Raw genomic sequence first — 17,328 nt, 5'->3', positions numbered from 1 at the left:
ATTGAAAATAATATATGAGTTTATTTATAAATATATGAACTTAAAATAATTTACTGTAAACAAAAATATTATATATATAAATTAAAAATCAAAGAATATCCAAATTACTAACGAGATTCCAATATGTAAGAAGGCGTCAAATGATAAAGAAAAATTGTTGGCAAATAAAAAAAAACAAAATCTATAAAAATAAATTTAAAAAAATAAAATTTATTTTGGAATAATAATAAACAAATAAATAATAATATTTTATATTTATTATTATATAATTATTTAATATAAATTATATCAAAATGGTGAAGAAATGCGTGCAAACTTTGTGAAATCTTAAAATTTGTGCAAATAGTAATATAATAAAAATTCTCGCTTAAACAGGCTTAAGGAAAAACCAAATTGGATGAGATATGCGCCGAATATGTGATGTGCGTAGTGAAAAGTGTTGCTGTGTAGCTTCAATGTGCACTACAAAATGTTTGCTGTTGCATGGCCTCGGCAAACCAGCTCAACAACAGCACCAGCAACAACAGCAACAGCAACAGCAGCAACAGCAACAACTAATCAACTAACTCGTGTGTGCAACAACAACAATAAATGCAATCAAAATGTGCTGCTAGTCAAATTTGGGCTACAATTGTATGAAAATTTATGCAAATCAAAGCCGAGCGATGACTGCGTGGCGAGCAACAACAGCAACAGCAACTGCCAACAGCAACAATACCAGCAATAACACCAGCAGCAACACCAGCACCAGCAACAACAACAACTTGACTGCCGCACAGTCGCCGTCGCGCCATTGCCATTTGCATTTAATTGTTGTGATTATCTTGGCCTGCTGCACACGGTGGTAAGTGCGAGTATCTTGCGGATGCACACAACCAGCCCCATTCCCCATTCGCATCTATGTAAGTGGCTGCTGTCCGGCCGCATCCATCAACACTGTGGCGCGTATGTAAAGCAAAACTCAAATGTGTAAATGGCCTGTCAACAAATTAACCCAAGCATTACACAAGCGCGGCCTTTTGTAGTTGTTGTTGTTCTTGTTGTCGTTGTCGGTGGCAAGTTAATTAATTAAGCGACAACCACAACAACAACAGCAGCAGCAACAACATCAGCAGCAGCACTTTATGTTGCTGAGTCAACAGATTAATCAATGCGAGTCTTACACGTCCGTTCCACCCGCCGTCCCCTCCCAAAAACTGTCAGCCATAGGTGTTGGCATAATTAATATTGATCTAGCCATAAGGCCGTCCAGCCGAGCTACCTGCTTAATTGCCTGCAGTTGTTGCCGCTGTGCTCAATTCAGGCTGGAACAATTATGCGAATTTAAAGTTAAACTCCATTCATTGTATTGAATGAAGCTCTCAGGGAAAGACCAAAACTCTGCAAAGAGAGAAAATAATTTTAGCTTTCATTTAATTGTTTGAAGATCTTTAATCTAATTTAAATTCAATTAACATTTAAATTTAATGCTTGACATTTTGATTGGAGCTCTACTTTTTATAATCATACATGAGCTTTTAGTATTTGCTATATATTATAATAAATAAATAAATTAAATGTATACTTTTTTGTTCTTTGGAGCAGATCTAATGCACAATTTTGTGAACTTTCCTTTAGATATTGTGTTATATACTTTATTATTATTATTTTTTATTTTTATTATTTTTTATTTTTATTATTTTTTATTTTTCAATTTTCATACGATATTATATCGCGTTTATTGCATCATGAATTAAAGTCAAAACAAATTTATTCTACTTTTTATTCCCTATATATTTCTTCTTCTATTTCCGTATATATTTTGTATTTTATATAATGGCTCAGTGATTCATTTGAGTAATTTCAATCATTTGATACACAATTATTTCATCTATATAAGCCGGAAATTCCTCAGCCATTCCTCATTCATTATTGAAATTCTTGTGCTTCTGCCGAGTCAGCTCTTAGCAGCCATTTAGCTATTTAGCTGGCTCAAACAAACCAAATAGCAGCGAATTCTTAGCCAAAGAGTCAACGCCATTTTGAATGGTTCATGGCCGCTGGACTCGGCTGGACATGGTATCCACCCAGAGAGAGCCGAATGGCAATTGCCCAGTTGCTTTCAGTTGCTTCCAGTTGCTGTTGCTGTTGCTGTTGCAGTTGCTGCTGCTCTGGCTGCTGGGTTTCTTGCCTCAGAGTATGTGTGTATGTGTGTGTGTGTGTGTGTGCCTTGTCCTCACTGCAACTGCGGCCAGCCTACACAATTGAGTTGATTTCAATTGCAGGGTGGTCCGTGGCACTCAGGGCCTTATAATGCGCCAAGCGCTGTCAATCGGTCTCCGACTCCGACGCGTATGCCTATGTGTATGTGTGTGTGTGTGTGTGTGTGTGCATGTGTCTGCTGTGCGCAATCAGGCGAACGAGATGCAATGTCTGTCCCGGTTCCAGGTGCAGCGGACTGGCTGACTGGCTGACTGACTGGTTGCCTCGCCTAGTAGTTGCAGCTTGTTAATCTCGTTGCTCTCCTTGTTGTTGTTGTTGTTGCTGTTCTTGTTATTGTTGCATGGGGTTGTCAACATACTTTTTTGCTTGTTGACAACACAGCAACAACAACAACAACAACGACGATAACGACAACAACGAGCAGTTGCAGTCATCTCGAGACTGCAGCAATGCAGCCTGAAGTGCAGCCTGCAATTCGTTTGTCTTCCTCGTAGTTGCAACGTCATAATTGCAGCGCATAATGAGGCACACACACACACACACACACATACACACACACACACACTGGCAAGCGGCAAGTGCAACTGCATTTGCAGCCAGAATTGCTGCAATTTTCGTTTGAAATGCAAATGAAGCACACACACTCCCACGCACGGCCACGCCCCCATTGATGACAGTGCGCCCCAAACGTAGCTGAGCAAGTGCAGCAACCAAATCCTAATTGGATGCACCAAGCACACACACACACACACTCACACAGGCACACCTGTATATATGCAGCCTGAAGTGTTCTCCGCTGCACCACATGGCGTATGCGCAACGCAACAGCTTGAGCTGGATTTATTTATGAGTCGTTGCTACTTTGGCAGCCCCAGGTCTGAAGTCTCATGTGCACGATATGCAGCTCATTTAATTGCTTGTTAAATTTGTGGCATTTTCTTATCGCTGGGCAGCGCGCGATAACGTCTCGCCTCGATTGGCAGTCAAACGATCTTCGGTTCGACACTTGCCGATCTGCGAGAAAGTTGTCCCCAGCAAACATTTCGATTCTTTGCTGAAATTTAAGGCTCATTTACAGCTGCGATACGTTAGATAAAAGTAGATATAGTGCAGCTGATATATGTGTAGCATTATCGAAGCAAAAATACATATAAGGGACACACCCAAAGTAGAGTAGATGATAGGAATTGGAGAGAAACTGAGAGAGAGAGAGAGAGAGAGAGAGAGAGCGCGAAAGGAGATTAAGAGATGGATAGGAAGCAAGATCATAAATGTTTTAGTATTTATGTAAGAAGAAAATTAGTTTAAAATTAAAATATATGAAAACTACATACTAAAACTAGTCGCATTCTCTGTCACGAATCCCAGAAATAGTCAGAAATTCTAGTCGTGAAAATCTAAAAATATAAATCAATAATCAAATATTGTTTTTCATACAGCCATTATCATAGTTAAATCAGCTCTCTCTCTCTCTCTCTCACTCTTTCCACTCCATGAGTTGATATGAAATCAAAATGCCCCTGCTACAGGAATTTCTCAATGACTGCAGGGTATAATAAAATTTCTTGGCAAAATGCATTTTAATTGGTTCCCAGATATGCAATGCAGGGCATCACACAGAGCCATCTGCCAGACGTCTCTCAGATAAAGAATTTAAACTGATGCACATTTTGTTAACAGCTTTATAAAGCGTATGGCTTTTAGTCGTCGTCATCCCAGTTGTTGTTGCTCTTGTTGTTGTTGTTGCTGGCATTGCCATTGCTGAGTTTGCCAGTGAATTCAATAAAACTGATAAGGCAACAAAGTCAAGGAACCGACGCTGACTCATGCAGCAGCTTGCAGCAGATCTGCGATCCAATCCAATCCACTGCAATCCAATCCAATCCAATCCGATCCCAGCCGATGGGGCGATCCGATGGGGCTGTCTGTCTGGCTTAGCGCGTATTTCACGCGATGCGATAGCAGCGCAATTGATTCGCTTATAAAATTTATCGATCTGTTAGCCGTGGCTTAAAATGTTGCCAGGTTGGTTAATTTGAGTTTAAGGACGATGACGTTGCTTATCAGGCGTGTAAAGTGTTGCCACGATAACCAACAAATAAAGTGAAGCAAACTAAAAGTCTGCCAATAAAAGGTATATATATGTATATATGTACATATGTATGTGTATATACTCGACCGCTGGACACAAATTTGTATTTCATTTTCATAATTTTAGTTTCTCACGCTCGCGAGCTGAGGCTCCGGACTCCGGAGTTCTATTGAAATGCCATAAAAAGATTGAAATGTGTGGCAAGGCTTTAATAGGCGCCGCCAACCGTCTTGAGCCGAGCCGGGCGGAGCGTTTCGGCCGCAACGTCTGTCAAACGGTAGCCCGTGCATAAATCAAGGATTTTTCGCTGCCTTATGCCCCTCCACAAACTATATCAAATCAGCTAGCTATCTAAGCCAGTTAGGCATAAACATTGTTTCCCACACACAGATACACTAGCTCACACACACACACGCACACACACATATGCTGGCAGCCAGACTCAAGTCAAGGCAGATAACTTTGCCCCGGTCCAGACGAGACATTCCAGGCAGCCTGGCAGCCAGGCTGCCGGAGCCACGGCAACAGCTAGGAATGCTTTTGATCTCGGGCGACTATTCAAATACAGGGTGCCGGTGCCCCACTGTCAGTCAGCCGAGGCATTTCATTTCCATAGCTCAACGATAGCTCCCTCTGTAATTAAACGAATTTTATCACATTTTTGTAACGTTTAGGCCAGAAATGCAAAACATTTTTTTTTCTTTTATCCAGCCAAAAGAGAAAGCTGCCACAGCTAGGAAATACTTGGAAATTAGTCAGACGCTTAGATTTAAAATGTACTTTATTTAACTTAATCTTAAAGATGATAAGAATAGAGGCGAGTTTTACTGGGCCAAGCACAAATGTGGAACAAAATTAAATAAGATGAATAAGAACGTTCTTTTTATAGCTTGGATAATCTGGGAAAATATAGGTGACAGAAAATATAGATATAACAAAAAATAGTGAATTTTTCTGTGGAAAAGATATGTTATCAAAAGATAATATCTCATTGATGTGAGATAGTATGTGAGAGTATCTAAGATTGTAGTGTCAATTAGCGTATTCAATTCCTATATCAGCTTAGGGTTATTTGAAGAGTAGCGGAACTCTTTAAATATTTTTATTTTTTTATTTGTCTACATAATATGTGAGTCATTATTTTAACATTAAAATCAAATTAAAAAAATTAAAAAAATCAAGAACAATACGAAAAGAAATTATCATAAAAATTAATTAAATACATATTATTTCTTTTGTTTGATCTCTATTTATTATTGGAATAATAATAATAATAGAATCCAAGCATTCCGGTATTCAACTTGTATATATCTAAAACAATTGTGCTCAATAATAAAATAAATATTTGATATCATATTAAAAAGTTATGAATATTATAAAAGTTATAGAAATATTGCTAAATTATATACAACTAATATTAAAATATTTCAATAATAATAATAATAATGTTAATAAATATAAAATTTAAATATAACATAGAATAATTATTTAATTTACATTTTATATAATATATTATTATTAAATATTTACTGTCGTCAATTTTACTTATCATAACGAGTTCTTTGTGTACGCTAGACAAAAATAATTTGTAGAATACGTAACAATAATACAAAGAGCAGAGGATTAAATGATGGCATTTTATTCATATGTGCCCACGCCAGGCTTGCGCACCTCATTAACATGGCTAAACTGTGTTGCAAGAGCGCGTTCTCCATCTGCATGTGCCGCTGCAGCGAGACACCGTCAAATGCATTAAATGGGAAGCAAGTGGAGCACAGGCTCTGCTGTGCTCAGCTGCGTGAATGGCATACCAAATGATGGCAGATCCTCAGATCGCTTGCAGCGCTGCGCTGGGCTACGTGTGTGAAAATGGCACGTTTCAACATTTGAGTATTTTTTACATGCGCTACGTGCCACAATTAATCCACAGCCGCACAGCCGCACCGCCCCAGCCCACCCCACCCCCTACGGCTGAGCTGAGTGGCGTGCGCAAGAGTCTACATTCAAGACGCCATCGTTGAGCGCATCACGTATACGCCTGGTATGCCTACAGCAACAGCAACAGCAACTGCGCTCTGCGTGTCGCAGATCAACGCGATGCGATGGCGATGCCGATGGATCTCTCGATGAAGTTGTTCAACGTCAACTGGCACTCGCATTCAGTCTTTCTATCTATGTATCTGTGTGTGTCTCTGTCTCTGTCTCTGTCTCTGTCTCTGTCCCCGTCTCAGTCTTTGTATCTATGTCAGTATCTGTGGCGCAAGATCAGAACACCTCTCCGCTGACCTTGAGTGCCATGGCGCGCTTTAAATGAGTTCAATGCGAGCCTCGGCCAGTTGGTTCTTGGCCAGGCTTCTGTTGCGTGAGTCATAGACCAAAGTCTTGACTGAAGATTTATGACAACTCTGGAATTTAATTTAGCTACTGTCCGTCAGTCCATCCATCTATTCGCGCTGCCAGCCGAGAGCTGAGAGCTGAGAGCTTTGCCTTCGCGCGCTCGTTGATTAAATCTGCCACAAAGCTAAATTAAATTTCACATAAACAAATAAAATGAAATTAAATTAAATTTGTTGCCAAGCATTTTTATATTTTATTCACTTAAATTTCGTTTATTTTGATTTATTTTTTTTTTTACTTTTTCGTCTGCGGTTTTTTGGCGCTCAAGGTTAATGACGACTTTCGGCTGCGGTCTGTGTGAGCTCGAGCTGTGATTTGTGTTGGCTGCGAAATTGAGTTTGGGGCTTGCGTTTGGGCTGGGGCTTTGGCATTTTTGGGGTTGGTTATTGCGATTGCGATTTAATTGCCTGTTGCGGTTGCCATAATCAGATTTCAGCTAGACCAACACGTCAACGGAGCAAATGAAGTCGAGCGTGAGCTCAGATATGACTGATATGATTGATATGTGCACATGTGTGTGTATTAGGTATATAGTTAAACTGTCTCGATCTTTGCACTTGCAGGTTGTATGGCTTGCCCGATGGACGCGCCACTTGCCGCTCGGTGCCTGGCCTAACCAAGGATCAGGTGGAGCTCTGCTACAAGGCGAGTGATGTGACTGCCGCTGCTCTGGAGGGCCTGGACATGGCCATACGCGAATGCCAGATTCAGGTAGTTGCCTTAGATAATTTAAAGCCATCTAGTTTTATTTTAATAAATAATAAGTTTAGTCCTATTTATGATTTTTATATATTTACAGTACATTTATATGTTTAATCAAATAAATATTTGCCAATTCAAAATAAGTATATAAATAAATTGTGTGTGTGTTTTTTTTTTTTTGTATTCTTATCAATTTACTTTAAATTTTTTATATACATATATAAAAAATATTTATATTTTTAATTAAATAAGTATTTATTAATTCTAACTAAATATACATTTTTTTAATTTTTAAAAGCTTATAAACTTAGCTTATAAACTTATGTATTATGTGTATATTACTTATATTAATTATTGTGATTTTTTTATATATATATTCACAATAGATTTATATTTTTAAATATATTTCTGAATATTTATTTTTATTGCCTTACTGTTTATTTTTATGTATTTTTTTTTTATCTAAATAAATATTATCATCATATTTGGTATTTTGTCAATGAATTTAGGGAACAACAAAAATACATATACATATATTTATTCAATTATAAATTATATATTTTCTTTTTGTCGTAATGCCAAATAAAAATATTTGTTAAAAATATTTTTATATGGCTATTTTTTGTTCTCTTAAAATGCTTCAACTGTATTATAATTGACTATACGGATAAGCAATCTCAAATTAATACAATTAATACAACAATCTACCCATCGAATATTCATTTAGTTTCAATATTCAACTCTCTGTTGTTGCCCAATAATTAGCTAATCATTTTATGTGGTTGCAGTTTCAGTGGCATCGCTGGAACTGCTCGTCGCTGAGCACAAAGAGCCGCAATCCGCACGCCTCCAATCTGCTCAAGAAAGGTAAGTGCTGAGGTGAGTCGGAGCTGGAGTTGGAGTTGAGCCCAGTTGCCCAGCTGGCCAAGCAGCCAGTGGCCCGGTACCACCGAAAGCCATTAAGCTGACACTAAAATGCGCCGTAAGTGTGGCTCAGCTTTCACGCAAACAAAATCGCTTTACGACCAGCAAACGACAACGAAAACGACAAACTGTCAACGGGTTTGCGGTTATGCCTAGAGCAACGGCCCACACGCAAACCGCTAGGCTGCAGCAAGAGTGCTGCAATCGGGTATGCCCCACTGGCAGATACTACTTGTGTGTTACTGTCTAGCTCTATGCCATTTAACTGCTTCACAATGATGCATTCCGACTGCTTCATTCAATATACCCCTTTTGGGATTCATCAAGTGAATGGAGTCTAATTAAAAGTGCCCAGCAATAGGCCCTGGTCCAGTGTCCGATGCTATTAGCCAGCGCATTATTAGACACGCCATGGCACAAAACCACAGCAGGCGAAGCTGGAGCTGGCGCTGTAGCTGGAGCTGGCTCTCGGGCCCATGCCTAATGCCTCGGGCCCAGTTGGTCAGCCGCAGCACAGCTAGATCATGTTTCTAAGTTCTGCAGCTAGTAAGAGTGTTGCCCGAGGCCTGTTCTGGGCGCACCTTTTGTCACAGCCTAGTGCATCCCAGCAGCGGCAGTGCGAACTTTGACTTTGATATCTTAATCTGTCGGCCAGGCATTATATTTCACACACACACTCGGACGGCAACGGCGTGTGCCTTATGATCATGTTGATCATGATGATGTTTAACTGGCCATCTACAAAGTGTCGCCGCTTTCTTAGCCGCTTTTGTTAGCCAAGTAGCAAATAGCGGCAACCGTATGATCACAAGCGCCGATCTCTAAGCTGCAACTGTATCAGCTACGACTACTGTTATGACTCACAGCGATAGCTTCTCAGGTTCACTTGCCAACCAAAAACGCCCTGAAATAAATGAAAATTGTATTATAATTTAGCTACAGCTACTTCTGATCATTATTATTCATAAATTGCAAATGAATATTACGTTTAATTTAGCTGCCCTTCATTTAGAGTTTCTTCAGACTCCAACAGTCTCTGCTAACTAATGACCCAGGGTGGTAATCAGGCTAGTTACTTGGAAAATCCTCTTGCTTGCCCTGTCGGAATGTTTTAACTGCGTTCCCAAGCGCTTCATTAGCTAAATTATGCGTCATACAATTGCAGTAAGCACAGGCCGAGTCCAAGACAATGGGGCGAATGGTCAGTGGCCAAAATGGCGGCATGCAATCCAGATGCAAACGATATACTTTCAGTAGCAATGCTGCAAAGATTTCTCACAAATTTCAATGCAGCCAAAGCGAAAAAGAAATAAATAAACAAATGCAAAAACACACTTAAAAAAAGTAAGAAACAAGCAATAACAAGAGTGGCCTGGGAGACTGTCGAGTAAAAGGGAAAGGCTCGCAGCCAAGTCGAGTGGAGACGACTCGAGCTGACTCGAGTCCGGCGTAATTTATTTGCATTCATCGTATAAATTATATTGTAAGCAAACCACTTCATTCAATTTCAATTTAAAAAATTGTTATCTCTGTTGACGGATGCTGCCGCGGCCACTGACAACGTACAGCCCAGCGACAGCCAGACATTTCAGCAGAGACAAACGAACGAACCGGCGAGCCACCGAACGTGGACGTGCATCTGGATGGGGCTGCGCTGGCTCAGCTCTCGATCTGCATGTGAATTTCGGTAATGGCCAAGCCTGAGCTGAGCAGACGCCAATCGCAGCAAATTATGGGCGATCAATTAGTCTGTATAAGGACCGAGTATAGAATATTATTAGATTTGCTTATGGTTCTAGAAAAGTTGATATAGCAGAGCAGATGGAAATGCTGAAAATTTCAGGTTTATTTTAAGAGAACTTCTCTTCGCTTTTGAAGACATATAGACATATTATTTATGATGAAAGCGCTTAGTAACAGTTCAATGAAAAATAAATGCAGCAATATTAGATAATTATTTGAAATATATATAAAAATATATGGCTTACATAAATAAATGAGTAAACTAAAAATAATTATATATAGTAAAATTAATTATAGACTTTGAGAGATAGGCCACACGTAACCTTGAAACATTTATAGATCTGCAGGTATTTAGCAACGACAAATATTATCTGATGATTTGACACTCCTCTGTTTAATATATTTTTAGAAAATGTTCTCTTTATACAAAATATATTTCAATAATATTATACAATATATTAAAAATAATCTTGTTATATAAAAGACACATAATCCCTCGATAAGTTCACTGAAGCAGATTTAAAAAACTGACGCAAGCCAAAATCTATCTGAAAACTCTGCTCTAATATACATATTTACATATTCAAGTATAACTAATTCAATTTAATTCAATTCTTAAGAGATTTATCTTATATACAATAAAAAACTATTCTATTAAAATCCATATCAGAGATAACCGATAAAAAAAAGACATAGGCTAAAATGCCCATTTTAGGTTCTGTGTATAATCAATTTACTGGGCTTAGCTGGCATTGTGGCAATTGTGGATTTAGTAATTCCGACAAAGCCAGAACAATGTCATTACAGCATATCTACATATAATTTGCATTTAGCCATAATCTTGGGACTGGCATCAAGTGCACGCAAGCTTGATCGGGCCAAATACCAAAATGAGTCGGGTTAAAGTTAACAACACTGCCCAATATAACAATGCCGAACCATAAATCTCCAAATGCATGCCACACCAGCAGCAGCAGCAGCAGCAGCAGCGGCGGCAGCAGCAGCAGCAGTTGGAGAAGCCAGAGCAGCACTTCCAAGTAACTCTCGACTAGCCTTCAACGGGGCGCGCAGCGTACGAATATGGTAAACCCAAGCTTATGTCAGTGACATGTCTGCCGATCTGGCCGTCTGTCTGTCCGCTCGTCTGGCTGTCTGTTTGTCAAGCCGCCCGTTCGTGTGTCCATTAAATAAGGAAGGAAACACCGAACTGAACTGCACATAACGAGAGTCAATATTGACAGGCAACAGCAACGCGTGCAACGATTGCGACTGGGAGACTTATAAGGGCAGAGCAGCCACAGTCCAGCCAGCCAGCCAGCCAGCCAGCCAGCCAGCCAAGCAAGCAAGCGAGCAACCTGAGCAGCCCCAAAACAGCGAGGGATCGACGACGACGACGACGACGATCGGCCAAGTGAAACGAAACAAATCAAGTCGGAGAGGCACAATGACTGACAATCGAACGGCGCACGGACAGGTCAACTATTTTGCATACATCTACTATAACTTATGGAACTGGTCGATCGTTGATCGTCGTCGCAGATCGCAGATCGCTGCTGCGGCGGCGGCGGCTGCTGCTGCTGCTGCTGCTGCTGCTACTTCGCCATGCATTATTGTCAATCAAGTGAGGCTGGACCTGGGAACTGGGCAGTGGGGCTGGGCTGGGACTATAGCGGCAGCAGGCATGTACAAAAGTAGTAAAAGGATTACGTACGATCGTCGACGACGATCGACCTTTATCTTGGTCTCGGTTCAGCCAAATGCATGTGACAACAAGCGAGCGACGTATGTCGCAAACAATTACTTGGGATTGCAACATAAGAGACAGAGGCAGAGGCAGAGACAGAGGCAGAGCGAGAGGGCAAGGCACAGGGACAGGTACAGGGACAGGTCGCTGTTGTTGTGAGTGGGGAGAGGAAGGGAGGGAGGGAGGGAGGGAGGTGGAGATCGGCTGGTCGCCTGGCTCGATCGGTTGCCAATTTATGCGCAGTAAGAAGCACGTCACTGGCCCCAAGGCATTGTCAAATGTAACTCGCTGGCAATGATGTGATTTGGATTTGCAAATGGCCTGGGGGGAGAAACAAAGCGTGCATAAATCAAGAGCCAATCGAGCGAGCCAAACGATCAGCGATCAGCGATCACACAGATCACAGATCGCGAAATATGCAATTGTTCAGCAAGAGGGAGCGAGAGAGAGAGAGTGGGAGAGAGAGAGCTGCTAGGCTGCTGTGGCTACTGTGCGCATTGATGCATTGATTGATGGCGTCTTAATCGTCAATCAAATGCGCGCTACACTTTTGCATTACACCATTGACATTGGCTGGATCACTGTCGATCGTTCGATCATCCGTTCCGATTGCATTGGCTGTAGAACAACGACAACTTGTCACAACATTGACATTTGCATTCGTGCGCATCCTGAGTGACGGACTCTTGACTTTCGTTGCCATCGGACAGCTTGACCATCTCTGACTGATTGTTTGACAGCTTTTGGCCCCTGCCCGGCCAGCCAACAGCCTGGGGCTACCAGTTAGCAGTTAGCATCTTCTTGATGCACGCCTGTCACATTGACATATGTACTGTCGCCGGCGCATTGGATTTGCTCTTGGGCTTTTTTTTTTGTCTTATGCAAAGTGGCGCTGACAATTTGCATGTCAATCGATTGACAAATGTTGCCAACTTTGGTCCGCTCAATGACGGCCGGTGCATGTCGGTCATGATTAACGTCAGTTTTGACAGCCGTTTGACAGCCGTTGCATAAGCCGTCAACTAGCCGACTGGGTGGGTGTGCTGGCCTTAGCTGTGCCCACAATTTTGCATCATTAAAACTTGTGCGGATCGATCGCTGGCATCAATTGAATCGCCCATGGCGTTGGCTCGCGGCATTTGGGGCTTGGCGGCGGCAGTGCCTGAACGCTTGTCCGGCCCATGTCAAAGCCAAATGCCGCAGAATTCCCTTGGCGATCGCAAAGCCAGCGACAACAACTGCTTGGGCATTCAGTGTTAAAAATAACGCCGCATAACTTAGCTGGCGATAGTTTGCCGTGACTCCCCAGTGGCAGCCAGTCCACTCTCGACTCGTTCCAATTGCCAATTCCAATTGCCCAGCACAAGCTGAACGTTCCATCTGCTTCGCAGGCTATCGGGAGAGCGCATTTGCCTTTGCCATATCGGCGGCTGGCGTTGCTCACAGTGTGGCGCGCGCCTGCAGCCAAGGACGTTTGATGTCCTGCGGCTGTGATCCCACCATCAATCGCAAGACGCTCAACAAGAATCTGCGCCAGTCGCTCGACAAGGAGAAGAAGCAATTTCTGCAATATCTGGAAACCAACCAGATCCTAACGCCCGAGGAGGAAAAGACCTATGAGCGCTCCAAGATCGCGAGCCGCTGGAAATGGGGCGGCTGCTCCCACAACATGGACTTCGGTGTGGAGTACTCCAAGTTGTTTCTCGACTGTCGCGAGAAGGCCGGCGACATACAATCCAAAATCAATCTGCACAACAATCATGCGGGCCGAATGGTAAGCGAGAAGCTCCACTGAAAACTTTCTCAATATTTAAAAAAATAAAACGAAAAATTCCAAATATTTTCGCAACTTTCTTTTCAGGCCGTATCGAATAACATGGAATTTCGCTGCAAGTGCCACGGCATGTCCGGCAGTTGTCAGCTGAAGACGTGCTGGAAATCGGCACCCGATTTTCACATTGTGGGCAAAGTGCTGAAGCATCAGTTCCGCAAGGCCATTCTGGTCGATCAGTCCAATCTGGGCAATGGGGAGCCCATCGTAGTGCTGAAGCGTTCGCGCAACAAGAAATCGAATGGCGGCGGCAACAGCGCTGGCAGCTCCACGGATCTGAGCGGCTCCGATGCGTCTGCCACGCGGACGGGCAGCGGCAGCCAAAGCGATCTGGACGCCGAGCAGAGCACGCGCCAGACCAAAGCTGATAAGAACGCGGCGCGCATGGCCCGCAAGCTGGAGACGTCGCTCTTCTACTATCAGCGCTCGCCGAACTTTTGTGAGCGGGATCTGAGCGCGGATATTCAGGGTGAGTCATAGGACAGAAAGTTGAAGTCGGAGGAGACATGCATATTAAAATAAATACAGATTGAACTATAGTAAAGCTAACTATTGATCTAATTATACTTTATAGACATACATATACATATATATTTTTCTAGCGGTCCGAGAAGTCATCGTATGGGGGGAGGAGATATGGATATGGATAGATTTATTTTTATGAATTTTATAATGTTTATTAATTTTTATTTTATATAACAAAAATTACATTTTATTTGAATTCTTTTTATAATATTTTAATTTTTGTAAATTGCTTTTATTATTATAGTCTTTATTTTTTATTTAATTTTGATTTGTAATTTCATATGTTTTTAAAAACGTAAAGAGCCTAACTAGATTTATTTAGATAATGATTTCCTATAAAAAATTTTCAGAATTTTTCGGTATTTTTAGAAACTCAAATTCAAAACGAAAACTTAAATTTTTTAAATTTTTTGTTTGATTTTTAAAATGATATACATAAAGGTTTTTTTTTTCTTTTTTACGCGTTTATCATAAATAATGTAGATTTCTAATGATAATCACAATGAGATTTTCTTTTTAAAAAATTCCAATAGTTTTAGAGCCTATTCAATACAAAAAAAAAAAAAAACAATCAAATCTTTTCTCATTAAGTACAGAATTTCTTATCCATATCAATACAACACTCTTTCTTTAATTCATTTAACACATTCGATTAATATATTGATAAGAGTAAATACCATTATAAACAGATTGCCAGAAAGTAAAATAAGAGAAATATGTCAAAAATTCGGTCACACTCGGACAACAGGGTACTAATTAAAAATGATTTATTGACATTGCTTTGGCGATAAATTTGATTTGCCTCTAATAAATAAATCACAAATGCAAATTAACAGCAGCCGCGTAACAACAACAACAGCAACTGCACAAAAATAACAACAACAACAACAAAAAATAGCCATTTATTAACGGAGCTACCAAACATGCCACATAACTCAAAATGCGCCACGATAAAGTCGAGAGCTGCGCATGCGCTCGGCACGTACTCTCAGCCAACAAGCGGCAGCTACAACAATAACAAAACCCAGGCAAATTTGCATGACTAGCAGATACTCTGGTCGAGGCGACAAGATGACCTAAGTAAGTGCTATAGACAGTGGGGTGGACCATACAAGAAATGCAGCAAACTATGTAAAAGGTTTTTAGTTTAGGCTTAGGCTTTAGTATAGGTAATTAATTAATTAGAGTTTAAGATGTTAAACGAAGAGATTTTTACTGACTTTTCTTCCAGGCAGCAGACTTGAGTTCAGCCATCAAAGTCTATGATGTGGTCCAGTAACCAGAATATCATCAGACAATATTTGATACAACATTTGAATGGTTGTTAATTAATATAGTTGATTTTCATGATTTTTGTTTACATTTTTTGTAAACATAAAATTCAAACCTCATATAAGTTTTAATATCAAAGAGGAATAGAACTCTGTAGAGCTGTAAAATTGAATTAAATTGATTCTTCATTTTTTAAAAGCAGGATACCATATCTAGAATACTGATTCTATATCAAGATATTGATATTATTTATTTAATACATCATAGTAATAGTTGGATTATATTATTATTTAATCTACATGTCTATTAGATATAAAGTGCGAATTGGGAATATTTTTTCCTTCTGCCAGATAATCAAATTTTTTGGTATACTGATCCAAAGTCCTTTAGATGAGGAAACATTTAACACAGCAAGTAGTATACCCCATTGAGCCACTTTCAAGGGGTATGACTAACTGCCACTTGCAATTTTCGTTAGCCATTTTGTGGTTGCGGCCGTTGTTGTTGTTGTTGTTGTTGTTGCTGCTGCCGTTGACACATTTGCAAATTATCAAAAGCGACGGCGACTGCGGGCCAGTTTAAAGTGTTAATTACGACGCAAATTTATAATTAATCGTTGCGGAGCTATGGCGTGCGGGGATGAGGCGAGGAGTGGAGCCACGGGCAGCTGTGGAGCTGTGGAGCTTGGCTATCGACGTTGATTCGTACCGTTCAGCCCGTAGTCCGCCATGCTCATCGCAGCGCATTCAACAGACGCTTGATTCATGCGCCGTGTCTGGCCAAATGATGGCAATTAACGTTGGCAATTAACATCTAACAATTATGATACTTTGCTTAGCTGTTGCAGTTAATTGTTTATTTATCGCTTTTTAATGGCCGCTATTTCAACAGTTACACTCGAGCACGAACGAACAGTTTAACACTGCATATAAAGCCCAAACTAGGCGGTGATTAATCGAGTCCTTTGCTTCATGCGATTAGCGTATTGCAAATTGACATGATCAGATAAGCTGAGGCTACTTAACTGTTGAATAGATCAAAAGCTGAGAGGTTCTCTAGAAGTCACTATTGAATTGAGATGCAAAATACAAATCTAACAATTTTATTAAATTAATTATCACACAAAGAAAACCTAAAATTATTATAAAATATCTGCCAAAATTGAGAAGAAGTTTCATGATATTTATAGATAATTTATTGCGAGTCATTTCTTTGATATTTCAGGTACAATTGGTCGCAAATGCAATCGCAACAGCACGACCAGCGACAGCTGCGCCTCCCTCTGCTGTGGGCGTGGCCACAGTCAAGTGAAGGAACGACGCGCCGAACGCTGCCGCTGTAAATTCCAATGGTGCTGCAGCGTCGAGTGCGACGAGTGCCATGTGGAGGAGTGGATAAGTGTGTGCAATTAAAGGCCATGGCAACTGATAAAAGACTTTTCTTCAATGCAATTAGACAACAGCAGCAGCTAAAATAAAAAGAATGAAAATGAAAACAGTATTAAAATACATTTAATTAACAATTTAATATATATATATAGACTATAGTACTCAAAATTGAATAGGACAACTATCGATGGAATCATTGTGCGAGTGTGTGTATATTTTATGTTTAGCTTTAGCTGTCCATTTCACTTCACGAATATCTGTAAATACAAATAATAAGATGCACGATTAGAAACTGTCAATCAGCTGACTTTTATTCAATACCCAATTATACATATATATCTCTTCTGCTCTCTCTTTCGCTCTCACTGTCCATCTCAATCAGCCCACATTATGCACATTTTCTTTAGCTGCACGTGAATGTCGCGCTGCCCGAGCTACTGAGCTACTAATTCAATTAGCTGGCTAAATAGTTGCCCAAGGTGCAAGCACTGAAAGGGGGCTGCTCTCT

The 17,328-nt window shown here is 40.5% G+C and overlaps 1 protein-coding gene across 1 annotated transcript; it reads left to right on the top strand.

Annotated features, from left to right (window-relative positions):
• Nucleotides 1–345: 345 nt before the first annotated feature.
• Wnt10 (Wnt oncogene analog 10) lies at nucleotides 346–17,119 on the top strand. The gene is made up of 6 exons (XM_030383411.2): nucleotides 346–844; nucleotides 7,255–7,402; nucleotides 8,182–8,260; nucleotides 13,196–13,578; nucleotides 13,666–14,104; nucleotides 16,657–17,119. The coding sequence occupies exons 1-6, from the start codon at nucleotides 636–638 to the stop codon at nucleotides 16,842–16,844; spliced, it is 1,446 nt and encodes a 481-aa protein (XP_030239271.1). The 5' UTR covers nucleotides 346–635; the 3' UTR covers nucleotides 16,845–17,119.
• Nucleotides 17,120–17,328: the final 209 nt, after the last annotated feature.

The sequence above is a fragment of the Drosophila navojoa genome, chromosome 3 (assembly GCF_054131105.1).
Source record: "Drosophila navojoa isolate 15081-1374.11 chromosome 3, UAZ_NAV_1.0, whole genome shotgun sequence".
In the NCBI taxonomy this organism is placed as follows: Eukaryota; Metazoa; Arthropoda; class Insecta; order Diptera; family Drosophilidae; genus Drosophila; species Drosophila navojoa.
Note: the sequence above shows the minus strand (reverse complement) of the source record. Positions and strands in the feature narration are given on the sequence as shown.

What these genes read in the sequence shown, in the direction of transcription:
- Wnt10 (XM_030383411.2), top strand. Translation starts at nt 636, where the DNA reads ATGAAAATTTATGCAAATCAAAGCCGAGCGATGACTGCGTGGCGAGCA. An exon ending in TACGCGAATGCCAGATTCAG is followed by an intron (nt 7,403 to 8,181) that starts GTAGTTGCCTTA and finishes ATGTGGTTGCAG; the next exon opens with TTTCAGTGGCATCGCTGGAA. An exon ending in TCTGAGCGCGGATATTCAGG is followed by an intron (nt 14,105 to 16,656) that starts GTGAGTCATAGG and finishes TTGATATTTCAG; the next exon opens with GTACAATTGGTCGCAAATGC.